This window comes from Oxyura jamaicensis, chromosome 1, assembly GCF_011077185.1.
Source record: "Oxyura jamaicensis isolate SHBP4307 breed ruddy duck chromosome 1, BPBGC_Ojam_1.0, whole genome shotgun sequence".
Taxonomy (NCBI): Eukaryota; Metazoa; Chordata; class Aves; order Anseriformes; family Anatidae; genus Oxyura; species Oxyura jamaicensis.
The window spans coordinates 57,266,582-57,293,872 of NC_048893.1; the positions used below are offsets into that span (position 1 = coordinate 57,266,582).

Here is a 27,291-nt window from a genome sequence, read left to right on the forward strand (position 1 = left end):
TTCTGGAGACAAAGCAATTTCTTTTCCTGGACAGTTGACAAAAGAAACATCTGGAGCACAAGTTTAACGCTAACCTTTCCTGGGCCATCATATATGCAAATGGTAGACTGTGCAGGGCAGTTCCCGTATATTGCTTGGCAAGGGTCTATGGGTAAGCAGACTTGACCATCCCCTTTGTATCCTTCTTGACAGGTACATTTGTGATGATTTGGTCCAAGGTAAATGCAGCTGGCATTAGGATCACAGACCTTTTTGGAGCATGGGTTGATAGCTTGAAGAAAAAAAAAAAAGTAAAAGAATTACTGCCCACCACTCTAAAAGTGAAGACAAGGATTTGCTCAAGCATCTCTATGTCAAACAAAGCCTGGGTAGACTAAACTCCTCATAACAGCCAAGTCTGAAGTATCGTGGCGACATAAAGGCAGAAGGGAGGAATGTGTTTATACTAACGTACTAACATAGCAACTGTTTGCTTTTGTACAGAAATGATCTCTTAACTTGGCAAATTATGTTATAAACAGATTAAAAGATATAATGTGCTCATTAAAATATTACAACTATTTTCCTGTTCTGTGGTGGATTTTAACTACAGTACGTCAGGTATGTGATATGAAGTCAGTAAAGGCTTTAAGTGTGTGCTAGATCAGTTGGAAACTATTTTTCAATACAATAGGTCTGCTGTTTTCTTTCCGGTAATTAAACAATATGATGTCAACCATTCAGCTGTATGGAAAACTGGCCAGCAAGTTCTTTAGTTGTGTCTTCCACACTGTTGTAGGTTCAGGACTGGACTGGAAACTCACTGTTTATTTCCAGGAACTGTTTTTCATTCAAGTCAATGGCATTGTTTGTCCTTGTTCATAATCCAGCAGTGCTTGGAGAGCTTCTTTACATACGTTTGTGTCCAGTTAAGACACAGTCAAGCACATCTTGCAGCTGGAAGGGTGGTACTCACCATCTTCCCCTCTCCTCCTTGTCCCTTTTGTACCCCTCAGCTGGGACTGAAAGAGTTGGCAATGCTCAGCTTCACTCTCTCAAGCCTTCTCTTTTGTTCTGGTGCAAAATCACACGTGCACACATTTGTACGTTCAAACTGACCGTGAATGATGCCACCTCTCAGTTGAGCTGGGGCAGTCACTGCTATCCTCTGTTACATACTTAGTTGTGCTGGAGCTGTTTGTCCTCTGCTTACCAGCCAGTCAAAAGTAAAAGATACTGGCTTAAGCCACAGGTGACCCCCAGTAGCAAAAGACAGTAGGTAGAGCAGAGGAGCAACATTCATGTGGGCTTACTCAAGAGGTAAGGATACTAGCATCCTTCTCTGCTGGTTGCTTGTCTATGATGCCTACCAGTAAAACCCTGAAGAGTCACTTTCTGATGTCCTGCTCTTGGATGGTGGTCAAGTCTACTCAGAGAGGACTACCACACAGGACCAAGAGATGCCATGGTTAGGACCAAGAGATCCCAAGAGGTGACTCAGTATCCATACAAAAGAACTTCTTCAAAATGAGGATGATGGAGCACTGGAACGGGCTGCCCAGGGAGGCTGTGGAGTCTCCTTCTCTGCAGATATTCAAGAGCCATCTGGATGCCTACCTGGGCAACCTGCTCTAGGGAACCTGCTTTGGAAGGGGGGTTGGACCGGATGATCTCTTGAGGTCCCTTCCAACCCCTACAGTTCTGTGGTTCTGTGATCCATGCTACACCTTTCAAGGGGGCTTACTAGTTTTATTCTGGTTGTATGGACTGAAGTTTATCAGCAGATGGACTGATGTGCAGCTGGAGCACATTTTAGTGTTTAGCTTCATCTGGAAGGAATCTAGCTTGTGCACCTGAGACTGCTTTGATATATGAACCAAAGAACAGTTAAGTCAGGATGATAGTGAGATTTGCTTCAAAAATGTTTCATATCTAAACTATAATAATAATGATGTTGTTTCCAAAGAACCCAGCGTACACTAAAATTACTCATGTTCACATTGTGTACCGTCCCTGTGGTAGTTGGGCAGACGTGCATTGCAATCTTCTGCCATCCTCATCTGAGAAAGTGCATCTTGAGTTTGCAGGACACTGCAAGGCCTCGCATTCAGCTATTGCTGAGGGACAGAGGGTGACAGATTCAGCTGTCTGCATACTCCTGTGCCAGGAGACATTGCAGCTTTCAGTACACCAGTGGAAAGTCCACCTGGCCTGGGGACCATCAATCCCATCAATCCCCATCTTTATTATGGTGATTGAAGGGGTGACAATGGTTATGGAAGTTCACGGGCAGGGTTTGAGGTTCAGTGTATGCCTGATTGCTTAAGTAAATAATCTGAGACCAATTTTACATTTGTCCTCACCAATTCTAACTGTATCAGACCTATCAAATATAGCTTATATAGAAAACAGCCTACTTACGCTGATCACAGCTGAGTCCTTGGTATCCAGACAAGCAAGAGCATCTTCCATCCCCTGTAATTCCACTGTTGCACACTCCATGAACACAATTGCAAACTATATGAAGAGATGGATTGGCTTTAATGAATAAGGATGGTGTTTGGAAAGACATCATTAGTGGTTACCCATAGCAAATAATGTCCTGGCCAACAGTTGTTAAATATTACAAAGCACAATTTTCAAACCAAGCTTTGATCAGACTTCATGAATTACAGGTTTCCATTAATGAGAAGATCAAAACTCGTAGCTGCATATATCAGCAAATAACAGATACTGATTTTTGCAGTGTGATATAATAGCCCGAGGTCCTGCAAATCTTCAGGACGTGTTAAATAGACTTACCAGTTGCTATGATCTTAAAGCTTGAAAAATTTAACATATAATCTTGAGCCAAAATTGAATATAATATATAACAAATAATTTTTATAACTTTTAACAAATTGACAAATTGTTCATTTTTGCTTTAATTCTGTTTGCCTCCCTCCCAAAAGTCTCCAGAAGAGATTACTTTTGTAACCTTTTTTTTTTTTTGTTTTCCCCTAAATAGAATGAATTTATTTAAAAGGATAATTAGGCACTGTGTTGGTTTAGGTCTGAAGCAGATTTTGGTCCTGTTTGTTCCTATATGCTGTTATTTCAGGTTATAGACCTTGTAACAATACATGCACAAGGCTCGGTATTCAGAGTGCAGCCAACTATGATACCCCTCTATAAGTGTTTTTGAAGCCTTATATATTCCTAAAAAGCCTTATAGTTATAACTGTTTCAATTATGGTAATAGTGCTCTTTAAAAACACCCTGTACAGTTCCCCTTGAAAAAGCCTCTAATATGTACAAAGTTGTATTGGTGACTTCCTGTTTAAGCTGCAGCAATGGTAGTTTACCCTCTTCCCTTTACAAACATGCCATGTTCATGCAAATCACCTATCTTAATTAATTTCTAATACTTTACCTGTATTAGTAGTCCTACTATAAAAAGGAGAAACGTCTAAGGTATTGTGGAAAACAGTCACAAATGCTCTGTAATTGTAGGTACTTAGAAAACTTGGATAAGCTCAAATATCTGCAAGCTGAAGTGTAAAATGATCCTTAAATTAAAATGTAGTTGAATCCTTCAGCAGCTGCTTGGAAAATAATTACATTTACAATACTGAATTCATTCAAGTACCCTAATTTCATGAAAACGTCTCGGTTGCCTTTCTGTGTATCAACACTGGCATCCAGTGGACGGCTGGTGGAAAAAGAACCTTTAAATCAGCCGTGGTGTAGGATTAATATAGAAAGGCCATCACAGATTATTTAAAGCGAGGCTGTTCATGACTCTTTTTTAGGAGTAACTTCATGCAGATCTTGAGGGAACAAAAGTGTTTTACTTAGAGATAAACAACTATCACTGCTTAAGAAAGCAGGTAATTTTTTTAACTTGTCTAATGCTCTTTACAGTTGAGGAAGGTAAATAAAATACTAGAAGTCATTAAGAAACGGGCAAAACAGGAAAATATACAAATGTATATACTTGTGACCTATTTTCATTTCAAGTAGTGCAAATAGCTGGGATCCCTCCCTCAGTGTCCCACTACTCACAGTTTTTACTGAATTATGGAGCTCCATGGCACACAACATTGTGGAGACCAAGAGCAGAACTAGATTTAGAAACAAGGTATATAATTTCTGGAGGATGGTCCAGCGGAAGCTATTAATTTCAATACCACATGGGTATTTCATGCCTTAAAACAGATATTCTAACTAGCAGATGAATTTAAAAGCCATACCAAGACACCATAAGCCACTATAAATTATGCATTAATATGCTGCTGTCCGATATTTTGTAAGCTTTGTAAGAACCTCCTGTGTTTAGATCAAGTAAATGCAAATCCATCATTTAGGATGAAAACTGGGTAACAGGATAACAGGGAGGCATACCGCAGAAACACAAAAATAATTCCAATCCCTAATTTATTTGATTGTTGGCTAAAACAAAGATATTTAAGATAAGATTAAGATACTTTTGTAGTGCTACACTGACAGTGTTCTCCGCGTGACTCTGAGCTGAATCCAGCCCCTCTATGAATGAGGAATTGAGTAGCTGCCTATTTTATTTCCCTGTTGTATTTCTTGAAGCAGAGAACAGCTCCTGGTGGGAAACTAAATGCCCTACCCATTTCACTGTGATATCTTAGTGTCTGAATACAACTTGCACTCACCTGCTTTTCCCCATTTCAATACAGAAAGCTTAAAATTACCTGATTTGCATTGAGGACCAAATAAATTCTCCTCAGCACATTTTTCACAGGCTGTCCCACCAAATCCTTTCTGTGAATTACAGAATGGAAATAAAAACTTAAATCTCTCATCTGTATACAGATAGACAGATAAACAGTTAGTAGCCTGGAAGCAACATCTTTAGCTTCCAAAAAACCCCAAAGACACCAGCACCAAGGAAAAAAAAAGAAAAAGATCAGTCAGCAAATCAGAAATGACCACTGAGATTCTGAGATTTAGGAAATGTTCATTTGAATAATTTTTTCTCTGCCTTTTTTTTTTTTTTTTAATTTTTAACTTTACATTTGAAATCAAATCACATTTTGAATATCAAGTTAATAATAGAGAATGATAATCAAGCCTAAGGCCCAAATAATTTCTGTAATTGTTAGGTTGTATTTCCTGACTGTTTCTTATCCTGTCAACTTTTCACACATCGCCAAAGGATATGCTTTTGATGTAATCGAAAGATTAACCAGTAGAGGAGGAGGTAAAAAAAGATTTGAGTGTTTTCTTTTTTTTAATCTTTTTGACAGAAGTTATTAATAACAGTGCACGTTGCACTCTCAGAGAAACAGTATGTTGAGAGTATAGTCCCAAAGATAATTCTTTCTAATTAGGGCAAAAAAATCATAAGTAGCAGCACACACTAAAAAATAGAACTCAAACCTCATGTTTCAATAAAACAAAATGGACGAATCCTTTAATAACTTCACCTGAATATGCCTAAGTCTGTAGAAATAATACTGTGAATTTTAGTGCAAACCAAGCAAAAAATGAAGTCCAAGCAGGCCACCTCTGCTATTTCTGAAATACTCTCCTTTCATGTACGCAATGCAGTATGTACTATTTTATGTAATAATATTTATTATTATTCCTTAGTGGCATTTATATGCTGATGTTATATTTTTTTCCTTTAGAAAAAAGGCTGTACCTGGCAAATGCATGTTCCATCCCCTTTTATGCCCTCGGAGCAGCTTCCTCTCCCGTTGCAGGGTGTTGCAGCTCCTCCTGGACATTCTGGAAATGAGGATGTGTAAGTGATCAGTCACCTTGCTCTGACCCTTCTGCCCCACTTGAATGTTTGGGTGAGGACCTTGGAGGCTGGGGGGCTTTGGGCCAGGCAGGGTGATGAGGTGATGGCTGCTGTTTTGCATCTGCCCAAATCTCTTCACTAGAACCTTGGCTTCACCAGAGACCACCACCACTCTCTAGTATGGAAAGTTTAAGCAAGTTCTGTAATCAAGGGATTGCACAAGGATTATTTTCTTATTCTAAAATACAGCACAGATTTAGTCCCTTCTTATTCACCACTATCTTCCTCTAAATTCTTAGCTTGTTTAACAGAAGTGACACTTGCGTGACCACTTCTGTATGTTAACACAACTGATGGTTACAACGATGGTACCATATCTGATGGTACATTAGGGTTTAAATAAGCCTTGCTGTGTCATGTGTCCCATCCTCCCCTCCTCTCCTCCCCATTTACGTTTGATGTATCTGGAAAGTTCCTCCCTGGTACCTCCTGTAAGACTGTGATGTTTGATTCAAATCCCCCTGAAAGCTGAAATATGGGTATCTCATGACCCGCTTCTTTCCTATGGGCTGTGGTCACTACTAACATTTGGGTGCCAAAGATGTGGTATGCTCTTCAGATCCCCTTGGGCTAATACAATGATTATAGGTGGTGGTACACCAGGTGAGACAATGTCTACCCACAAAACCCAGCCAGATGGAGGAGATAAGAAACAATGATTGCATTTCCAAATCAAAGCAGTTTAATTTTTGGCTAAGATTTTTCAATATCCACATTTTTAATAAGAGATTACCTACAGAAAATGCAGATTAGAGTCGTTTTTAGTCAGATTGTTCTGTCTGGTTTTTCCTTCCATTGGGAATATCCTGATTTTTAAGTCACACAGCCTCTCTGTGGAAACAATTTATTAACTCCCTTACGTAAGCCCTTCCATCCTGTAAGCTGTCAGCCTACCTGGAGTTCCCATTAGGTACCATAATCCTGATGCAGGTGGTATCTACATGTAGGAAACTCCTATTGCCCTTGTAGGTGCTTTGCTGTACGTTAGTGGTGAATTTATTGGTTATAGAGCCTCGGTTGTTTTCTATGTGTGCTGGGGTGGACAGCACTGGATTTGTGCTCCCACTAAGGAACTTAATCCTGATTTTGAGTGGTTAAGTGACTTGGAAGTTCACATGAAAATGAATTTGATTTGTGTGGAGTGATGAGCAAGTAAGTGGATGTGCATATGTATACACTTAATTTGGTGAAGGCTTTGGCACTGACAATTTTTTTCTGTTTATTTCTTGATGAGTTTATGAGGTCTGTTGGATTTGAGTAAGCTTTTCAGGAAAAATCAGTACTTTTATAGGTAAAAATCCGAATTTGGTTTATCTTGTACATGCTGAAACAAAAGTCTGTATTAAGAATGGAGAAGAAATAACCAGGAACAAGGTAAAGTGACAAGTATATATACTTTAATCTCTAGAGTAGCTTTTAGTGAATCTTTGTGTATGGTGTGACAGGTATATGGATCTTTAGGACTGACGAGGATGCAAACTCTTCAATGTTTGCTGTGGAATGAAAACAATTTCAACTGCACTGATGCTTTTAGTAAGTGTGCAAAGATAAAGAAAACTCAAAGTTAATGATGTAAATTCCAGGAAAGTACACTTCAAAACTGCTGACAAGACAGGGTTTTGCTGTCGGTATTCATTCCACTTCCCCTTGTCTTCACTACCTCGTCTCCTGTTTTGATACAACCACCAAGGGACAGCTTTATCAGAAGCTTAGCAAATTACCACATTGTTTGACAAGTTTAGTTAGGCAGATAAAGCATTTCCTCTCCTCTCGCTCACGGTGCGGCAGCAGGCAGCACCAGGGCTCTGCTCCAGGACACCAGCACGACACGGGGTGATGCTGGCATGGTCACCTGGCCCAGCCCTGGTGTTTGGGAGAATTTATTTTCTGTTGAGGATGCTCCACCAGCTTTGGCTTCTGCAGCTGGATGAGATGGAGACAAATTAGCTGTCTCTGTAAAACTATATTCTTGCTGGCCTGGTGGTGCCACTTAAGGTTCTGACAAGGCAGGTGCACAGTGATAGTGTTAGAAAACTGTGCTCTTTCCCCCTCTGCTTTTCCGTTTTGTGCTGATGTCTGTTTACAGAAGGATGTCTCATTTGCTCAGGGCACTTAGTAGGGAGGGAAACAGACGAAATGTTTTTCATTCATGGCATGTGTTACAGTAAGTGCTATCATTTAAGGAAATCAAAGCAGTATTTAAGACCTAATTCTGTCATTGCCATCAGATATTAAAGGTGAAGTAAACTCCTAGCTAGGATTTTTTTTCCAGTCTCAGGAAGGACAGGTTTTCCTCCAAATATTTCAAGGCATACTGTATGGTCTTAGAGAGATTGTGATAATGTAGAGAGCTATTTTCTTCCTCCATATGACAGCAGAATCTTGAGAACTTGATTTTTAGAGGTGTTGCTTTCTGAGGCCAGGAAATATGCCTAAAGGAAGAGGGGTCCTCCTTGCTCCTGCAGCCTCTGTCTGCAGCAGAGCAGAGCTCACAGCCCCCTCTGCAAATACCCATACACCTCGTGTGGTCCCATGGAGCACCCTGAAGTATGGGTTGGTTGAATGTAAAAATGCTTTTCTCTTTCTGGGCATTTAGGCTACATATGGTGGGAAAAGAGTAAATTACTACACAAGTGGCTGTCTTCAGAGAAATACTGCATAGCTCACCACACTCCTATTTTTTTCTATAAAAGTACATGTTGTTTGGATTTTGATTTTTGTTGTTGTTGTTGTTAGTTTTTTCTCTTTGTCTTTAGTAGATAGATGTCTTGCATTTAAACCAGAGCTTAGGCCATACTAAAATTATTTGTTTATCTATTTCGTGGACAAAAGGACTTCACAGATATTGAACCAGACCTTGACTCCTTGAACTAAAGGAGGAAATGCTCTGTCTGGGCAGGGAAACATCCTTTGCAGGTTTTGATGACTGCATCAGTAGCCTGAAATTTGATGTACTTGTGGAGATGCTAAAATAATTTTCCTGAGGAAGAGGCATCTGGAGGAGATGTACTCCTTATTGATGCTACTTGAGTAATGGCCTTGAACATTCATTGGCCTCAAAAACAAACCAACAAAAAACCCTGAAAGAAAAGACCCACCTAGAGTAAGAAAGTAAAGAGGTAGATAGATTTGGAACTATTTCAGATTCATAAGAAAGCACTTTTGACCTCAAATAAAAACTTGAAAGTTGCTATTTGAAAATGTTTTTAAAAATCAATTATGGGGATGCTCCCAGCTGATAGAACACTGTGAGCCACAGAGCTGGAAAGCAGCTCTGCAGAAAAGGACCCTGGAGTCTGGTAGACACCAAGCTGAACCTGAGTCAGCAATGTGTGCTTGCTGCTAAGAAGGCTAATGGTATTCTTGACTGCATTAGACAAAATATTGGCAACACCTCAAGAGAGGTGATCCTTCCCCTCCACTCAGTACAGATGAGGAGTGCTCTGTCCAGTTCTGGGCCGCCCAGGGCACGACAGACACAGACATAATGGAAAGAGTCCAGTGGAGGGCCACCAGAATGATCAAGGGACTTGAGCACCTCTCCTATGAAGAGAGGCTGAGAGAGCTGGAGCTGTTTAATCTGGAGAATAGGAGGCTTGGTGGGAATCTTATCAACGTGTGAAAGTACTTGAAGGAAGGGTGCAAAAAGGACAGAGCCATGCTATTTTCAGTGGTGCCCAGTGCAAGGGCAAGAGGCAATGGGCACAAATAAGAATACAGGAGGTTCTGTCTGAACATCAGGAAACACTTTACTGTGTGGGTGATGGAGCATTGGCCCAGGTTGCCCAGAGAAGTTGTGGAGTCTCCCTTCTTGGAGTTCATCAAAAGATGCCTGAACACGGTCTTGGTCAACCAGATCTGGGTGGCCCTGGTTGAACAGGGATTCTGAACAGATAGTCTCCATAAGTCCCGTCCAACCTTAAACATTCTGTGATTCTGTGAAGTCATTTTGCAGCCATTGACTGAAATGATTTGTTCTGAAAATCTCAAAATCTAGGGGATCCCTGAGTTTTTGGAATTTTTCCATAAATTTTTATTCTTTGGTGAATCGTTGGATATGTATTTTCTCCAAATCATCCAAGTTTTAGCTAACCAGTGCTGTTTATTTCTACTCCTATAATAAACTCTGAGGAGCAAAATTCTCATGGAAATAGTGTCTGAAAGCAAGAAAATCACTGCTTTACTTCTATTCAAATTACATCCAAAAGGAGCTTACCCATGCAGTCTGGGCCCCAGTGTCCCTGGCAGCACTCAGGTTGTTCAAATTCCTTCATACAAGCATGTCGGCATCCAGGAAAAGAAAGTGTGTGTGTTTTAATTTCTAGATAATACCTGAGGAAAATAAATTGGAGCTGTATTAAAGCATTTGAAAGCCTTCTGTGGTGAAAAATAAAATTCCTAATCTCCTTTTCCTCTTTCAGTGTTGGAGAAGGGCACTTCAAGCTTAGTTGTATTGATTTTGACTTTTTTTTTTTTTTTTTTTTTCTTCATTAAAATATACACTGTATATCAAGGGCTTAAAAATGACCTCAGAGACATTCCTTTTGCAAAGTATATATTTATTTTTTTTTCACTTCTGCAACCTTAACACAACAATTTATTCCAAGTTTTGGTTTGAAATAGCATTTGAAAAATTATTTAATATCAAGGTTCTTTTAAATGCTAAGTAAGCATACTTAAATGCCAAGTAAGCAATATATATATATATATATATATTTTCTTAATTGAAATTCAGGCAAATTTTCAGATTTCTTTTGAGATATTTTCCTGCCCTGTCTAGCCCCACACACCCAGTCTGGCAGTTTGAAAACTCTATTGTTTATACACTCTCATTCATTTCAAGCATGCAGAATAAATAAGGAAGACATTTTATGATATCACTCAAAGCAAAATCTCATAGGCCATCAATACCAATGTTTATTTTCCTCTTATGTCATTTACTGTTCAACTTTAGACATAAAGTGCTCTAAGTAACACTTGAATTCTGGAGCAGGTGAAGTCAGTAAATGCTGGCTGTAAATAACATTTAAATTTTCCTTAAGAAAACTGCATAGAAGTGATAATTTGTGATACAAATTAATATCTTGTAATTCACAGAGAGCAATATTCATGGTCAACAGCTCAGAGAGAAGAAATACCTGCAGTCTGGTATTCCAGTCCCATTGGTGATTTTGGTGTAGCCGGCAGGGCACCGGGTTTCCAGGTTTAAAGAGCAAGGTACACATTCAGTTTTCATTCGAATGAGCAGCTTTTGATCACATTGCTTCTTCATCTGTAACGGGAAAAGGTTCATTAAAAAGAAGGGATAGGTCTCTGAATTGATATAACTCTGCCCCCAGTGGCTTTGCTGACAAAAGACAAATCGAGCTCAGGCTTTACTCTCACCCACAGCCACAAGCCCTGTCCTGCTCAGCAGTTACAAACCCCTGCTCTGGGGTTCAACTTGGTAGCATACTGCATACTAGGGCTTCCAGTAATGAAATACAGTCAATATGTTTATGCAGGACAAACCTGATTAAGCGTATTATATCTATTAAGAATACTTTATCCAAAAAATGCTAAGTCCAGCAGACCTGAAATGGAGGTTACTGAGATAGCATCAGCCTATGGAGTGTTAATTCTGAAACTGCCTCGCCATCCCAAAGCGGGATGGAGAAAGACAAGTGCTGGCAAGTGCCTTCTTCATCCAGTGGTAAAACCAAACATTAGGTGTGGAGGAAGTTGCTTGTGGCTCTGTGCACGCAGAGCATGGCACAGGCCTTTGTTCCTCTCAAAAGGCGGGTTTTGTATTATCAGCACCGCTGTATTGAAATGGGGGATTATGGCTGGTATTTTCAAATAGACATAAAAGAACGTTGTCCAGCTTTGCTTTGAAATCTGGTAGAAGTTACGGGCCTGACCCTCCTCTTTCCCCACCTGGAAAAAGCCACAAACAGCCCGGCTTAGGAAATCTGGCCATGGCCCTCCAGCTCAAATGCCAAGGACTCATGCCGCTTGCTGTGGAGTTTCGAGACTGCAAATCTGAGAAATGAATTGAAAAGGTAGCAAAAAGGGGAAAAAAGGAAAAAAAGAAAAAAAAAAAGGCCTAGGGCAGTGTCATAATTTTGGCACTGTATTTTGTGGTGTAGAAATGAGATTTTTGAAAACATCTATATACCAAAAATGGTCTCTGCTTCCTGCTACTAAAACAGTCAATCTATTTTGAAGCAAAAGTCTTTGCTGAACTCCATTTAATGCTGGTTTCCTCTTCTATCTTCCCGGTGAGTACTTCTAGAAGCAAGTTCATAATTCACAACTGAAGAGAAGTGATGTAATGCAAAATACGGTCTTTAAAAGCCAACAAAAATAAGAGATGAAACTATCATCACAGGATAGGAAGTATTGTAAAGTGCTTAATTTTCTAGTCCAAGATAACCATTTATCCACTGATGTCTAAGTACGAAGCATTTAGGTGGTCTTCACTCACTGAAGCAATACTGACCATGACAGACTTCCTATCTGATACAGCAGGATTGGAGTGAACTCTCTGAATGGCATTTCAATTAAGTAGCAAGCAGTCAATTAAGACAATGTCTGAACTATTGCCAGTCCGACAGGAGGAAATGCTTAAAAGTTTATTTTCAAAAGCTGTACCTGCCTACTGCATATGCGTGTGTACTCGTGTGGACGTATGTATACAGGAACCAGTTACAGCAGCATCATCAATTTAGAAATATTTAGATATGTTAACAGTAGGCTGTGGAGGTTAGAGGTAGCTTCACAGATTACAAAACTAAGACAATTGTACCAGAGGAGTATAATACAGGATACTGGAGGTTCTTGCATGAAATTTTGTTTGAGCAAGAGATCTCTTAAAAAGCATTCATTTGATTTGGAAATGGCTGGTCAGTTTGTGGAGAACCAAAACAAGGTATGTTGTTTCTGTCACAATTCAGCTATGATTGGTTTGCTTCAGCCTCCAGCCAATGCTCTTCTGTAGTTTGCATGGCAAGTAGCAAACTGTTCTGTTACCAGGTTTAGTACTCCCTTCCTATAAATACATACAGCCGAAGATCAAAGTACATGTTCTTTGTGCACCTAAGTAAATAGCATTGCTTGAATTCCCCACTATGACTCTGGTTTCCCAATTCCTGAGTCATTTCCCCGGCTTTCGTCCAGATCCTTCTCAGTTTGCCAGCAGTCCTTCTAGGTAGGGAATGTCAGACCCAGTCTGGCTGGGCAATGCCAGTGTATGTGAACTGTGCTTGTGCTCTCCCCGTGCAAGGTGGTCTCTGTCCCCCACCCCAGCAGACTGACCACTAACCCTTAGTGCAGCAGCACCTCAGCAGATCTTGGGGTCATTTTCTATGCAGAGTCTATCCCAAATCATCACTTCCAATGTCAGAGCCCACTGCACTGTGGTTGTGTTGCTGATGTGATAGCCTCCAGTATTTCTGCCCAGGAATTTCCAAACAAAATAAGTGCACATGAACACCTGTGCTGTCCAGGCCCAGATGTGGACCTTCTGTGTGCATGTGGGATGTGCAGCCTTGTTGTAGAAGCTCACTGTTGCCCTCGGTGGGTACACTGGTTCCCAGGGTAGGATTTCTACATGTGCTGTAGCCTGCTAGTCTGACATGAAGCCTTCACCCCTGCAGCTTCTCCCCTTTGCTGGTTATCCTTCCTTCAGTGTTTGTGATAGCAGCACATTTCAGTAACGGGGATAGTGAGGATGTGTCCCAGATGCTGACAAGGAGATTAAGTTACATGAGCTCTGAGGGACTCCGCTTGATTGTGATTGCCCAGTTGTAAGTATATTTCAAGAGCTTTTTAGTTGTCAGGTTTTAGTCTTTATGAATGTATTGTTGAAAACTGATTTGGGCAACTTTCAAATGAGGTGGAGTTATATTTGGGTGGCGAAGCCTCTTCCTGTAGTGCAGATACATTTCAGGCATCCTTGAGATAAAAATGAGACCATTTTCCAGATTTTCCACATGTGGGTGTAATGCAGATACAGCCAGAGTAAACACCAGGCAAAGCCACAGCAAGCAGTGCCCTGCCAGGTGAACTGAGCAGCCTCCCTGTCCTCTTGGCAGGGCCCAGCAGTGCTGGGCTCACCTGGCTCTTTGGGCTTCAGGTCCAAAGTGTCTCCCACAAACTCAGCTAGAGCATCTCTGCACCTTGCTTCCTGTCCAAAACTGCATCATGAGGCACCAACATGAGGGGACCTGAGCACTTCAACCTTTTCAAAATCCTGGTGCTCAGGACCAGTGCAGCCACCAAAGAGCCCATCCTTAACGAGAAATTCCTCATGTGCCAGAGCAAGAAACAACACCACGTATATGTGCAGTCTGGGGACCTTAATTCCTATAAATATTTCCACTGAGTCAAATCAGTACCATTAATGTTGAAGAATCATCATAAATTCAGAGCATTGTCTGATTTTTCCATTTATTTAACCAAGTGGACTATTTAAGCCCTACTCCTTGCAGGTGCCTGGGGAAGCCATCACAAGTCTGAGGCTGTACGGTTCAGACTTGAAAAGCTGTTGGTAGGAGCGGCTGAAATGATCTCATTGCAGCAGTTTTCATCAAAAAAGGCATCCCACTAAATTTTAGTTTTGGAACAAGAAAATTCAAAGAGATTTTATGGAAGATAAATTCTAAATAAAAGTAGGTTGTATACATTTTCCCTCCCACCAGCTAAAAAAGCTATTTTAAAATGGCAGAGTTATTTCCACTTTCTCCCATTTCCTCCTTTTCTCTTTTAGCCATTAGGGAAATTGGAAGAAAAGTGGTTTGTCAGTGGCTCTTTTTGAGAGATGGAATAACATGTTTCCCAGTACTTGTTTGTACTTGACAAAGTATTTTTCCATTAAAAAAAAAAAAGACTGGCTTCCTTATTTTATTTTTTAATTTATTTTTTTTTTTTCAGTTTCTCCCTGTCCTCTTGTTTCCTGTTCTACGTTTTTTTTTTTTGTTTGTTTGTTTTGTTTTGTTTTTTGTTTTTTGTTTTTCTCCAGAACACAGTCATTTAAAGCATCGTGTTGTGAGGTAGTTTAAATTAGTGCATATTTATCTCACGGACAAAATCCTGGGTTGGATTTGTAAAACAACTCTTTCTGCCTCCCTACAAGGGTGGTGAAAACAGATTTCGTGAAATTCCACAGATACCTAGGATTTGTATGTGATACATACACTAGTTCCACAAAAGTCTACAAATATTTTGCATAGGTTTATAACTTCATAGAATTACTTTCAGTGGTTCGATTCCCTAGTTTTTCTCCCCACATCTCTGAAATAGCATTCCTTCCTTCTGGTTAGTAGATATTCACAATGACAAAATTTCTGCTTTCATCTTCTGACTTATCAGAAATTCAAATGGTTTTCTTTTGTTGCTTTTGATGAATGTCAGCTACAGTCTTTTTTGCCAGGTTTACCATTTTTAGAGGCTTTTTTCAGCATATTTGGCACATCCTTTGAGTCAAAATCTCAGCCAGACAAAACAGATACATTTATCTTATTTCAGAGGACTGAATTATGTAGCTATTGGTTTGTAATTCAGTGCCACATGGCATCAGTGACTGTTAAAGGTTTTTTTTCTTCTATAAGATACCATATCTGTTAACAATTCTCTCTGTAACAGTGAACGAAGCGCCACTCCCATAGTGTAATAGAGACACATAATAAATCATTATTTGAATAAAAAGCTGCTTCTTACCTGATCTGGGACTTTTGATGTCAAACACAGCTTCACAGCAAGCAAAAAAGTCAAAAAGTATAAAACGAATGGATTTTTTTCCATCACAAAGAAATTTTTTTTTTTTTTTTCCTCACAGCTCTTCAGACATGAGTACTAAAATTATGACCTAAAGTGATTGTTAGAGTTGCTATTTCTTCGGGATTCTTAGGCAAGTAGTTTAAAACGACACTTGTCCTGAAGGAAAATGAGTAAAAGCGAGAACACGTGAAGCCTCCCTGCAAACAGGAAAAAGTCCAAAACTCAGGGTCTTTGCTGAAAGTGTTCACTGCAAAGCTGAATAAACCCTTCCTAACTGAATGACAGGATATCCTGACAGGGCTCTGTTCATTTATCCCTCTCTCTGAAGCTGTTGACAGTACAAAACCAAGGACATTTAACTGTTACGACAGAAGATGATTTCTTCTTATAGGTGGGCAAGAAGAGAGGACTGGAGCAACTGATGTGCTTGTTATCATTCCATTTTTCAACTGATCTTAGGCAGAGCAAAGGCTCTCTGGAAGTTGGCTTATCAACCCTAATGATGCAAGAGCTGTAGTTTAGGGAGAAATCCTGACTATCTCAGGAGGCCAAAAGAACATTTTCCAGCTTTGGTTAACTGGATAAAAGGGGGAGGGGGGTGCTGTTTAAAATTCTTTTTGCCTTCTTGGTGAATCATCTTGTCTTATTTCCTGATTTCCTGGAACTATCAGAAGAAAATTAACTTAGCTATGTTACTTGCATATGATTGTGAGGGATTAGTAAATGGACATTGTAGGTTGCCAAAAGCGAGTTCTGTGGCTGTTTTCTGGTGCTGCTCTTTTCTGCTGCTCTGGTCAGTCTTGTAAGGGCAGCCTTTCTCATTTCTTAAATTCTCAGTGATTTGGCTGCCTCCAGTTTGCCAGTTTTACATATATATATATATTTCTTCATACAAACTTGTATTTTAAAGTTAGGTTATGTTTTTGACTGAACAGTCCACAGAAGCACAGTGGCTGTAAGCACAGTGCTTTCTCCTACCTTTCTTCCAGATTCCTTGTAGTCTTGGCTAGATGCTGCATTCACCTTTAGACCACAAACATAAGGCATGATGTAGTTGTACAGATTTATTTTTTTCCCTAAAGAACTCAATGATAATACATACATAATACACAAAGTAATCTACTCTTGTTATATGCTCTGACTGAATACTGCAAAATTGCTGGTAGGAGATGGCAGGGCAAGATGTTTCCTGCACGCTCATCAGATCCTGTTCCTTTCTGCTATATGATGAGGAAAGTAAATCATTTCTATTTTTTTTTTTCAGACAAGATAGCAGCCAGAGGTTGTGACGTGCATGTTGACAGTATGTATGGCCCTGAGAATTGCCACTTCTCTTTTCTCAGGTCAAGGCCTTTTGCCCTCAGTTTTGCATACAATGCACTATCTGGCCTAATGGAAGAAGTCACTCATTTTTTTTTTTTTTTTTTTTTTCTCCAAAAGAGAAAAACCTTGGAGGATCTTCTCTCCCAAGTGATGACAGTTCGTCACCACATCCTGTGTGCAGCAGGACGCGTTGCTCCCTCACATTTCCAGTGGTCAACAATGGAATGAGGATTTTTTATGCCATGCACTGAAATTACTTGGAAGCTGGCCTTTCTTCCCTGCAGGAGGATCCCAGGTCTTTTGTTTACCTTGAAAACTGTAGGAGTGGGAATGCAATCTGGTTTTCTTCCTGCTTTTAAACTAATACTGGAAAACATTTTTCAAGGGAATATAAATGTGAAGTTTGGGAATAAAACTTATCTTCTCTCTTTTACAGCTGTGCCACCAGCAACAGCGGGGGCAGGTTGCTGGAGCTTGGGCAGGGTGGCTACCTGGGCAAAGCACATTTTACTGTGTCACAGCAGGAGTTGACAGCTTCTGTAGTAGCTGGAGGGCAGCAGGGCTTATTGCCTTTTGCCACTTCAGACAGTGCAGTGTTGAAAGGAGCTGTAAATCAAGCACGTCCCTTTCCTGTGCTGTAGATCAAGATAAAAACCAACACACATCAGCGCTCTGTTATCTGCCGTTAACTCCCATATAGGCGCTCACGTGAAGAAACCCTTTTTGTCTTTCCTTCCTCTCCCTTCGTGTCAACTGTGGTCTCTGCTAGCCCCTTTGCTGACCACCCTTTTTGCAAAGGTAGTAAAAGCAAGGAATGTGGAATGATGGTGACTGGGCGCAAATGCACCTGAAAGCTGGGAGCAAGTCGAGGTGGAGGAGCCTAGCCAAGGCTCCCTGGTGCAATCTGGGCCACTCGGATGCTCCCTGTCTCAGCTACTCATCACTCTTGTACCTCTGAAAGCCTTCAGGCTGCAAGCAGCCCAGTGAAAAAGATCAGTAAGACTCACTGTGTGTGCCATAAAATACCATTTGCTGTGGTATACATTTGTGTGTAATGCAGACCATCACGGGCTTCCTCTGCCCTGCTCTCGCATTCGTGCTTCAAGTAGCCATGAGCTTGTTGCCTTTTTACTTTCTTCAGCCTCCTACTGTCTCTCTCCAAGTAGCTCCTTTTATTTCCGGGCTGAAAATGTCAACCAACCAGAGAAAATGCAGTGGTTCATTTATGTAGGTGGCTTTGAAAACAGTATTTTGTGCTGCAGTTTTTCACCATAACAACGAGATAGTTCTTTCTCAGAGCAAGGAACTGGCACGTGAGGTCAGTTTAAAAGTGAATAAAAAGTAGTGGAGATAGTGACATGGTGGTTGCAGTGCTCTCATAGCTCTATGTGGTTTTGATAACTTCATCATTCCTTATGTTTCGAAATTTTTAAATTATTGTTTAGTGACTATATGACTTGCATTGTATATTGTTTCCCTGAACTTTCTGAATGTGCAGCTGGAGGTAGCTGAACAACACGAGGAGCTCTCAGAGACTCGTACAAAGCTCAGCCATTTCAGAATATTAAAAACCAACCAACCAACCAAAAAAACACAACATTTTTGAGAAAGAAATAAAAAAGAAATAAGACCATTTTGAACCAGAACTGTCGTTATGGTCTGAAGGCTCATGAGCTCTGTGTAACAAAAGCCAGTGCCACTTTCCTGGTACTGTCTGCAGGAACGGCTTCTGCTGAGGAACCCACTGCGTGGTCCAGCTATGCTCTCTGGATAACATCCTCACTCCTTAGGTCTTAAAGGGTGAATTGAGCAGCCAGTATAAGGCTGAGGGCAGTCTTGAACTAAATTTAATATTCTTAGTAATTGGTAAGTGAGCACCAGATAATCTATCATTTTTTGCTCTATGTGGCCTGTTTTAGACTGATCACATCAAAACTGTCCTCAGGGTGTCTGAATAGCTGCGGTTTGAGGTTCCGCATGTCCAAGGGAAGTCATTTTTCTCTTTGTTTGGAAACTGATAAAGCACCTTGTGGAGGGTAGGAAAAGATAAAGTGTGCTCAGAGGAAGAAAGCTTCCTCGGGGGAGGGAGGCTTTGGTTCTGCCCAGAGAAATGCCTGAATGCTAATTGTAGGTGGGAGAAAGGGGGGCACAAGCCATCAAGTTGCCTAGGAGGAGGCTTGTGGAAAGGGGAGGGGGAAATATTTGGGAAATACTGCCTTTGATTAACACAGACTTAATTGGAACATAACAAAGAGGCTTTAAAAAAAAAAAAAAACACAAAACAAACAAACAAAAACTTTGGCAAATTAAATCCCTCCAGTGCCATACATCTGAGGAAGCCAACGGTGGCCTACGGAGAGTCTGAATGGGCAATGTGGAAAGTTTTAGGGGTGTGTAATTTTATCTGTGGGGTTATGACAGGCGTCATTTTGAAACATGGTGACTATCAGAACTAATTAATTCTCCAAGCCCACAGGATGCATTAAGATAGAGCTGCAGCTGGTATGCTGAGGAATGCCGCGCACACGGCAGAGGCCATCGCTTTTATCAATGTTAATGAGGGAGAAGGCACAGACAGCTGATCTAAACCCGAATGCGTTCACGATGCATACAGCTGATGGCAATGCAGACTGCCAGTCAAGGGGTGGTCTTAGCCATAGATTAGATCCTCATAGTGGCCTCTTCAGCTTTCTTTCTCTTCTTTCTTTTTTTTGTTCTCAAAAGAGTCTTTCAGCTGGTGAAATTGTAAACAAAAGGCATTCTAGCTGAGGCCACAGCAGAGAGGGCTTTGCTAGGGAGACATCAGGAGAGTAGCAGCGCAACCCTAGACAATGTTATTTACTATGAATTTTAAGGTGGTGTTAGGTGGTGAGCTGTAGGGCTGAGCGTATAATCAGCACTGTGCTCTAAAAGGACCACAAAATCATGCTCAGGGCTACTGCTTCTGCCCTTTCATGCCTTAATAGCACACTGCTTAAAAAAATGAAAGTTCATCTCTAGCCATTGGTAAGGCTCCATGTCCTGTAGGCCCAGCAGGATATGGGACGTACAAGTAACTCCCAGATTTGTAGGAAGCATTGCCCGTGTTCAGCTGTGTGACAGGCCAAGATGTGCAGGGGGATGAGGCTACAGGTCTCCTGGCTGGCGATGCCATGGGCATGAAAGGAAAGAATTAGCAACCCAGACCTGGAAGTGTTGGTGTAAAGAGCCATCTTTGTGTCCCTCTGTCTGCTCTGCAGCATTTCCTGCATCGCCGTTCTTGAGAGACCAGACTCTGGGACCATGTTGCTGCCAGCTATTGGTATGATAAATACAGAAGATGTTGCCTTGGTGCAGTATCGTCATGTTTTTGAACAAGCGCTGTGACTCTTCCTGGCAACATACCTGTTTTAATGACTCTGAAGAGTGTTATTTATTGGACTACAAATATTACACATACAAAAATTTGGCATAAAATGAATCACATTTATGAGATGGTGGATAAATACACCAAAATAAACTTGTGTGTTGAATTACCATCTGCCTGCTTGCATAATAATGTGTCAGCATGTAAGAAGCTTCAGCTTTAAGATGTCATCAAAGGAAATTGGAAACTGGCAACAACTCCTAGTGGGCTTACACAAAATCAGAAGGTGGCTCAAATGGATCTTCATGGCAATTCTCAATGAAACCTCTTTTATAGTTTCTAAACATTTAGACAGCAAGAAGAGTGGGGCTGTTTGTACGTGTGTTTTGTATTTCCACACTTCTGTAAGGTTGCAGAGTGTAAGGCCAAAATACCAGGAAAACCCTGAGATCCCAGTACTTAGGGTGGACAGAGGAATGTGGAGTGTGGATTTCTGGTGCTGCAAATGCTGCCTTAGTTTCTCCAGCCCCATGGCAGACAAGAAGGAGAGAGCATGGCACACAACTTTCAGATCTTAGCAGTCAGCTCCATCAGAACTGGGGACGTTTGGAAGTCCCAGGCATCATAACATAAGGGAATTCATGCAGTCAGGGGAAGCAGCAGAGGCTGCGTTATTACCTGCTGATTTCCTTCCTTGCTCTAGACAATGCAGAGAGTTCACTGTAATTTTGGCCTACACATAGCTTATATGCTTTCACAGTAATGCCTTTGTTTTGCACAGTCAGACTTAAAGAAAGTTAGCATAATATAGTAAATAATTCGCTAGCAATAGAACTGAATTCCAAATAATGATGAGGAACAATCAACTCTTTTTATTATTTTATTTTTTATTTTTTATTATTTTTTTTTTATTTTTCCCCCTTTTAAATACAACCTTTATAACATCATCCAAATGTGTGTGTTTATGGCTATAGTGAATTGATTTCAGCCAATTATCTTGTCTAGGAAAAGCCATCTCAAAATTTGTTTGGGAAAGAAGATTGTGCAGAAAACAAGCTGGCTTAACTTCCACAAATGAGATAGCATGATGTTATCTTCCCTCGCCACAGATATATAAACTTGCTGTGGTTTACATCAGGCTACTGGGTTCTGTTTTGTGCTGGGCTCCATGGGTTTTACAAGTATACGGCAGCGTTTCTTCAGAAGCCCTGAATTTGGGACACGGGCAGCACACTGTCCACAGGGACAGTGGGCGTGGAGATGCGGTGGGGCCTGCGTGGGTCGCCTGCCCACATGCCAGCAATGGTTGTAAACTGCTGCCCTAAGCCACAGAGTCGGATTTGGCATAAGGAAGCTCCAGCTGTGCGTTTGGCTCTGTTGCTCACAGTCGTGGAGAAGCCACTGTCCCTTCTGCCTTGGCCGCCTCTTCTCCTTTCTGCCTGTCCAAGCAGCGCTTGGCGGTGGCGGCTGCCTCCACCCCGTGCGAGGACAGGCTGCGGGGGGCGGCTGCAGTACGAATTGATGCTGAGCAGGAGGCCTCGCTTCCTCGCCCACATCCCCCGTCCCTCTGGAGCGATAAGCTCCGTCTTGCCGCAAGCTGCAGCCCAGGGGCAGGGGGCAGCGGCGGCCTTTCCACTTGCCATCCCGCCCCCCCCCACCCGAAGCCTGGGCCAGGCCCGGGCCCGGGCCCGTCCCGAGGCCGCTGCGCTCCCTCCCCGCGGCGCCACCGGGGGGCAGCAGAGGCCGAGCCACGGCACCAGGCCTGCTCTGAGCCTCGGTTAGCGCCTGGCACGTTGGTGCCACCACCGGGAATGGGAACGCCGAGGGATTCCAGCTGTAAAAAAAAACACTGGAAGCTCTAAAAAAGGACACAAGTGTGAAGCCAGCATAGCTGGCAACGAGATGAGGCTGAGCACGCGCATGCAAAAAATCCTCTGTAGGGGCCCATGCATGTCACCAGGCAGAGGGGAGCAGGCACCAGTAGGGAACCCGGCCTTGTCTTCATCTTAAATGTAGACAAGTTTAGGACACGTCCAAGATATAAAAAGAATGCTACAATTTTGGAAGTTTTGTTGCAGAAGCCAAGTAATTAAAAGTATGAAGAGACCAGAATTAAATGTGCTTCCCCGAGAGGATTACTCAGGTCAGCGAGTAGAGACAGTAGCACAAAATAAGAAAAAAAACTAGGTTATGGAGGGTTCATAAATTAGAAGATTTCTAGGTTTTGAGTACTTGACTTGTTTTCAAATTTCAGAAGTGGAAATATTATACTTGTGTTTATACATATATATATTTTTTAAAAAAAACAACAAACATGCACAAAGAAAAGAACTCACCTGTAAATGGAGTTTTGAATTTATTTATACACTTTTTTAAAAAAATCACCAAGGTTATGCACAACTGAAACTGAAGCCTGATGATTTGAAACCCTAATCTGGAAGAAGGTGAACTCTTTGGCTCTAGTAGCATCACTTGTATGCAGATGTATATTGTCCTGGCCCTGCCAGATATTCTTCCAAGTCTCTCACCTAGCACTGCGTGTCTCTCAAGATGAGCGAATGTATTTTAACATCATTTAGCTTGAACGATGTTCTCACAGTGTAATGACACTCTTTCACATTCACGCCTTCCTTAGGCATCCCTTGTGCATCATCAGTGATACTAGACCAGGCAGAATTCGGAAAGCTCTGCAGCCCCAATGAGTTGTACCCTGTCTGTGCAGTTACATGTGACAAACGCTGATGAACTGTGTGTAGTTATTTAGAGATAGGGAGTAGCACTGTAAGACAGTGAATTTAAAACTTCAAAAAAATATATTATTGCTTGTGGATGTGATATTACAGTAAAACTTCGGGTATCAGCTGGAAAAATTACATTATTATAGAAGAACGCTGTGGCATAACATTGTAAACCTCACTTTGTTGAATAGCGTTAATATGCTAAGGTGAACAAAATGTTAGTTTTTGGTTTGACTTCTGGGAGAGAAGGATCTCTTCTTTCAAGGAGAACACCAAATAGGTAATTCAAGATGTGTGCTGAGTATTTTAGTAACAAACTCTGTTTTCTTACCAGTGGATTATCCCTCACACTGGGGTGTCTAGTTCTGATCATCCTGTCCAATGGAGGAAATAGAAGGGTTTGGAAGGATCTGAGGAATGAAAATGGTAATGATTAAAACATACAAAGTGATAAATGCCTGTGTGGAATAGGCACAAGGTAAAAAAAGAAGCCAGAAATTAAATATTCTCAGGTCCAGGTGAAGAAATGTTACTGAAGGAAAAAAAATAAAAATAAATCTGTCACCTTTCTGTCTTGCTTACTGGGTTCAAAGTCTGCTGAGGAACCCAAGGACTCAGAACAATTCAGGTGCCTAAATGCAGACATTTAGTGCCCCTTCAGATATCCTCAGATGTTCAAGGCTGGTGTGTGCTTTGGCAGCAGCTGGCAACAATGTGGGATACCGGGAAGCATCTAAAATGATCCTGTGTAACTCAAAAAACACACCATGGGCATATGGACCATAACGGAAACAGAAAGCAGGAAGAGATGCAGTGTATGGGGATATTGAGAGCTGGGCCTAGAATGACCACAGATGTTTCATTCCCGAGTTTCCATTAGACAGAATTCTACAGATACACAATTTTTAAGACATGCATTTACTTCCTGTTCAGTAGTTTGGCTTCTGTGAATCCACAAGCTGAGAAGCACAGGCTGCCTGGAGGTCCTGGGAGCTGCTGAGTGTGGAAATGATGTTCTGAGGGAAAATCAAACTGATGCCTCAAAATCAATATCTTCTCTCAGAAGAGGATTTTTTGGAACCCGAGTTTCCTGTTGGGAAATCAATATAATGGAAAAATCACAACCGGTTGTTCATCTGATGCAGGCTGCAGTCAGAGGGTAGAGTAGATACTCGTCTTTTCCCATCAACCACTGAGTATTTCAAGAGATGTTATGATGCAAGTTTTCTGTCTGAGATCCAGCCTTCGCTGGCTTGGCACTCTCAGCTGTGAGTAGTTTTTCAAAAGAGCTCAGTTCCCATTGTGACTATTATGACCAGGTTTTCAAAAGATTTCAGCACACTGAGTGCCGAGCTCCTTTGAAAACCTACTAATAATTATTTAGGTGAGTAAATAGCATCTGAGTCTAGTCATAAAAGCTGACTCTTTCTGGAAATTCTTACTACAAAGCAAAGTGTATTATCACCCTAAAAATTTCCTGTTCCACGTATGTGATTTGCCTTTATATGTACTCAGCGTTTGAGCTACTTTAAATACAATTTTGGCAAAAACAGAGTAGCAGCTATAGTTTGCACTTCAGTGCCCTATTGTTAATTCAGGATCAATACAATACAGCCTTTTTTGTATGGTGATGGATACACCACATGAAAAGTTTGACTGAATGCTGTTATTAAGCAAGGTTTCCAGATCTACTGATAAGTAACAAGAGCAGATATGGTGGAAGAGTGAGGATGAATTCTATAGGAGAAGTTCTTTGGTTATCGTCATACTTCAAGACTGAAGAGTAAGGATGAAGGAGATTATGCTGATGACAGTCCTGCACCCACAGACAGCAGCACTAAGGACAGCAGTACAAGTTTTAAGCACTGTGTTCCTTACAAAGTCGGATTTAACTAATTCCTGTCACAGTGCTTAGGAGGCAAAATGCCCAAACTTGTATTCTTGGCAAAACTCCTGAGTGAAGACAGAATTCTGAATTTAACCCTTAATGTATATGGGAATGGAGGACGATAGCAACAATTGCACCAAGTAAAATCAAAGGCTCAGATATCCTCCTCCTGACAGTGCCCAGTGCTGGATGTCTAGTGAAAGAGTAAAAGAAACAAGCTAAACGTGGAGGCTTCCATCTGTAACCAGCTATTTTTACCTGTTTCATATTCTTACTTTTCACATTCTTATTTATTGTCTCCATAGCATCTTGTGACAGTGACTTCCACAATGCAGTTGCATGCTGTGTGAAGAAGCCCACCTCTTTTATTTCAGAGCTACTGTCAGATACTGTTGTCTCTATTTGCTGGAGTGTGAGAAATAGCTAATAAACTCTTTGTGATCTTGTGAAATTGTATCATACTCCTCTGCACCCATTATTTCTACTTGAGGTGCAAGCGTTATAGTTTATTTAGTTTCTCCTCATATGGGAGTTGTTGTGGACCTCTGACTTGAGTTCTTCCCTTCTTCGAGCTACAGCCTTTATGAGTTCTCCTCTGATGCTTTGGACATGGGATGAACTGAGCTGCCTACAGCATTCAAGATGTCTGTGCTTCATAGGTTCATATGGCTACACAACAGCATTGTTTCTGTTTAATTCTCAATTCTCCTTAAAATTCTTAGCACTGAATATACTTTTGTGCCCACTCTTGAACATTGAGCTGATGTTTCAGAGAGGGAGCCACAAGGCTTCCACATCTTTTTACAAAGTCCAAATACTGATTTAAAGTCCACCCCTGGATCAGGGTTATTCACTTTCTTGCCAGTGTTTTCTCCTGAATATGAGAAATTGGCAATCTCTGTTCCTTTCCTTTGTTTCAGTCAGTTAATAATTCACTAGGTTTCTTTCAGAGGCGTTTGTACAGGGCTGTGCAGACCAGAGAATGGGTCTTATGCCTAGGGGTAGGTCTGATGGAGTTGGGGATCTACACTCCTTGCAAGGGCAGACTGTCTGTCTTAAAGAGTTCACAAATCTTTAATCATCTCATGCTATTCTTGCAAGTGTTGGATAAGAAAATCTATTATCTCAGTTTCTTAGTCATGGTCCTCAGATGTGTCATCAGGTTGCCATAAAATCTTTGTATTTCATTGATCATTTCTTTATCCAAAAGCAAGATGTTGGGGCAGACTTGCACTGCTATTTATTTTTTGCCCTTTGAGGCAAAGAAATTAGAAGTGTTTGCTTATCTGGGGCTCATGCAGAGCTAAGAATAATATGGCAACAATATAATAAAGCAAACCATTTATTTATTTATTTATTTTATTTTATTTTTTTAATATTGAGTAAGGCTATTGAAACTATACTCTTTTTTTTTTTTTTATTATTATTATTTTTTTGGTGAAAAGCCTGTCCAGTGAGCAGCATATTGTTCTATCCTTTGAAAGCAAAGGTTGCACAATGGATAGAATTACAGTGTTATTTTGAGCAGTCTTTGAATAATTTGTTTTTTGACTGGCTTGTTGCTATAACCTCATGCTGCCCCCAGTGTAATGTCTTAGATTGGTTGGAAATTAGATACCTGCACAGAGCTGCAAGTATCATCGGCAGAACATGAAACAGAAAATCTCAGATGTATTTGGAGTGAGACTTCCCCATATATTACATATAAGGAGGTGTACTTTGAGATATAACATTGTGGAAGTTGTATTTTCTTCTTTCTATTATTTAAACCACTTGAGCTTGTCTCTCAAACTTAATAACATAATGAAAATCCCTTGGTGAAACTACAGTTTATGATACCAGGTGAGGTGTATTTTGTTTTCCATTTCCTAAATTATTATTTGTCAGCAAGTGCTACAGATTGCTTTTCTGTAATTGCCTTTCATGTGATAGATGCACTGAGGTGTTTTGTCTCTTAGACTCTTGGTCACACAAAGTCTTTTGCAGAGCATTCAGAAATCTCAGTGATTCTGATTTATTACCAAGTTAATGCTTAGGACATTTTGCTGTATTAATTAAAAACTTGAACAGAGTGAGGCTGAAGACATAAATGCCCAGCATCACAACAGAGTTGGTTGTCTTTACAGCCCACTCTCTTTACACAGCAGGAGCTGTGAGAGCCACAGAAAAACCCTGCATGCATGGGTACCTCCATTCCTGCAGGCACCTGCTTTTTGTCCCAAAGCCAGAGGAGCCCCTTGATTGCCAGGACGGTGGGTGCCTGGAAACACCGCCTGTCCAGCAGGAGTGGAACAAAGCCTGAAAAGGGGTGAAACATCCTTTGATGACCTGATTTCACTTATTGGGCTTGAACAACCCGATGGAGAGATGAAGAGATCCCTCTCTGTCCTTCATAAATGCTTGGAAAGCCTGTGTTGTGTTGTGTTAGAGTCCTTGTCTG

General features: G+C 41.0%; 1 protein-coding gene across 1 annotated transcript in view; it reads right to left on the reverse strand.

Moving 5' to 3' along the window:
* The window catches only part of STAB2 (stabilin 2), an 86,419-nt gene extending 70,594 nt beyond the window's left edge, over nt 1–15,825 (reverse strand). The window contains 9 exon segments of the mRNA XM_035341679.1: nt 75–271; nt 1,973–2,010; nt 2,012–2,096; nt 2,401–2,496; nt 4,683–4,752; nt 5,636–5,721; nt 10,014–10,129; nt 10,936–11,069; nt 15,497–15,825. Coding sequence (XP_035197570.1) covers nt 75–271; nt 1,973–2,010; nt 2,012–2,096; nt 2,401–2,496; nt 4,683–4,752; nt 5,636–5,721; nt 10,014–10,129; nt 10,936–11,069; nt 15,497–15,580 — 906 coding nt within the window. The 5' untranslated portion in view covers nt 15,581–15,825.
* Nucleotides 15,826–27,291: the final 11,466 nt, after the last annotated feature.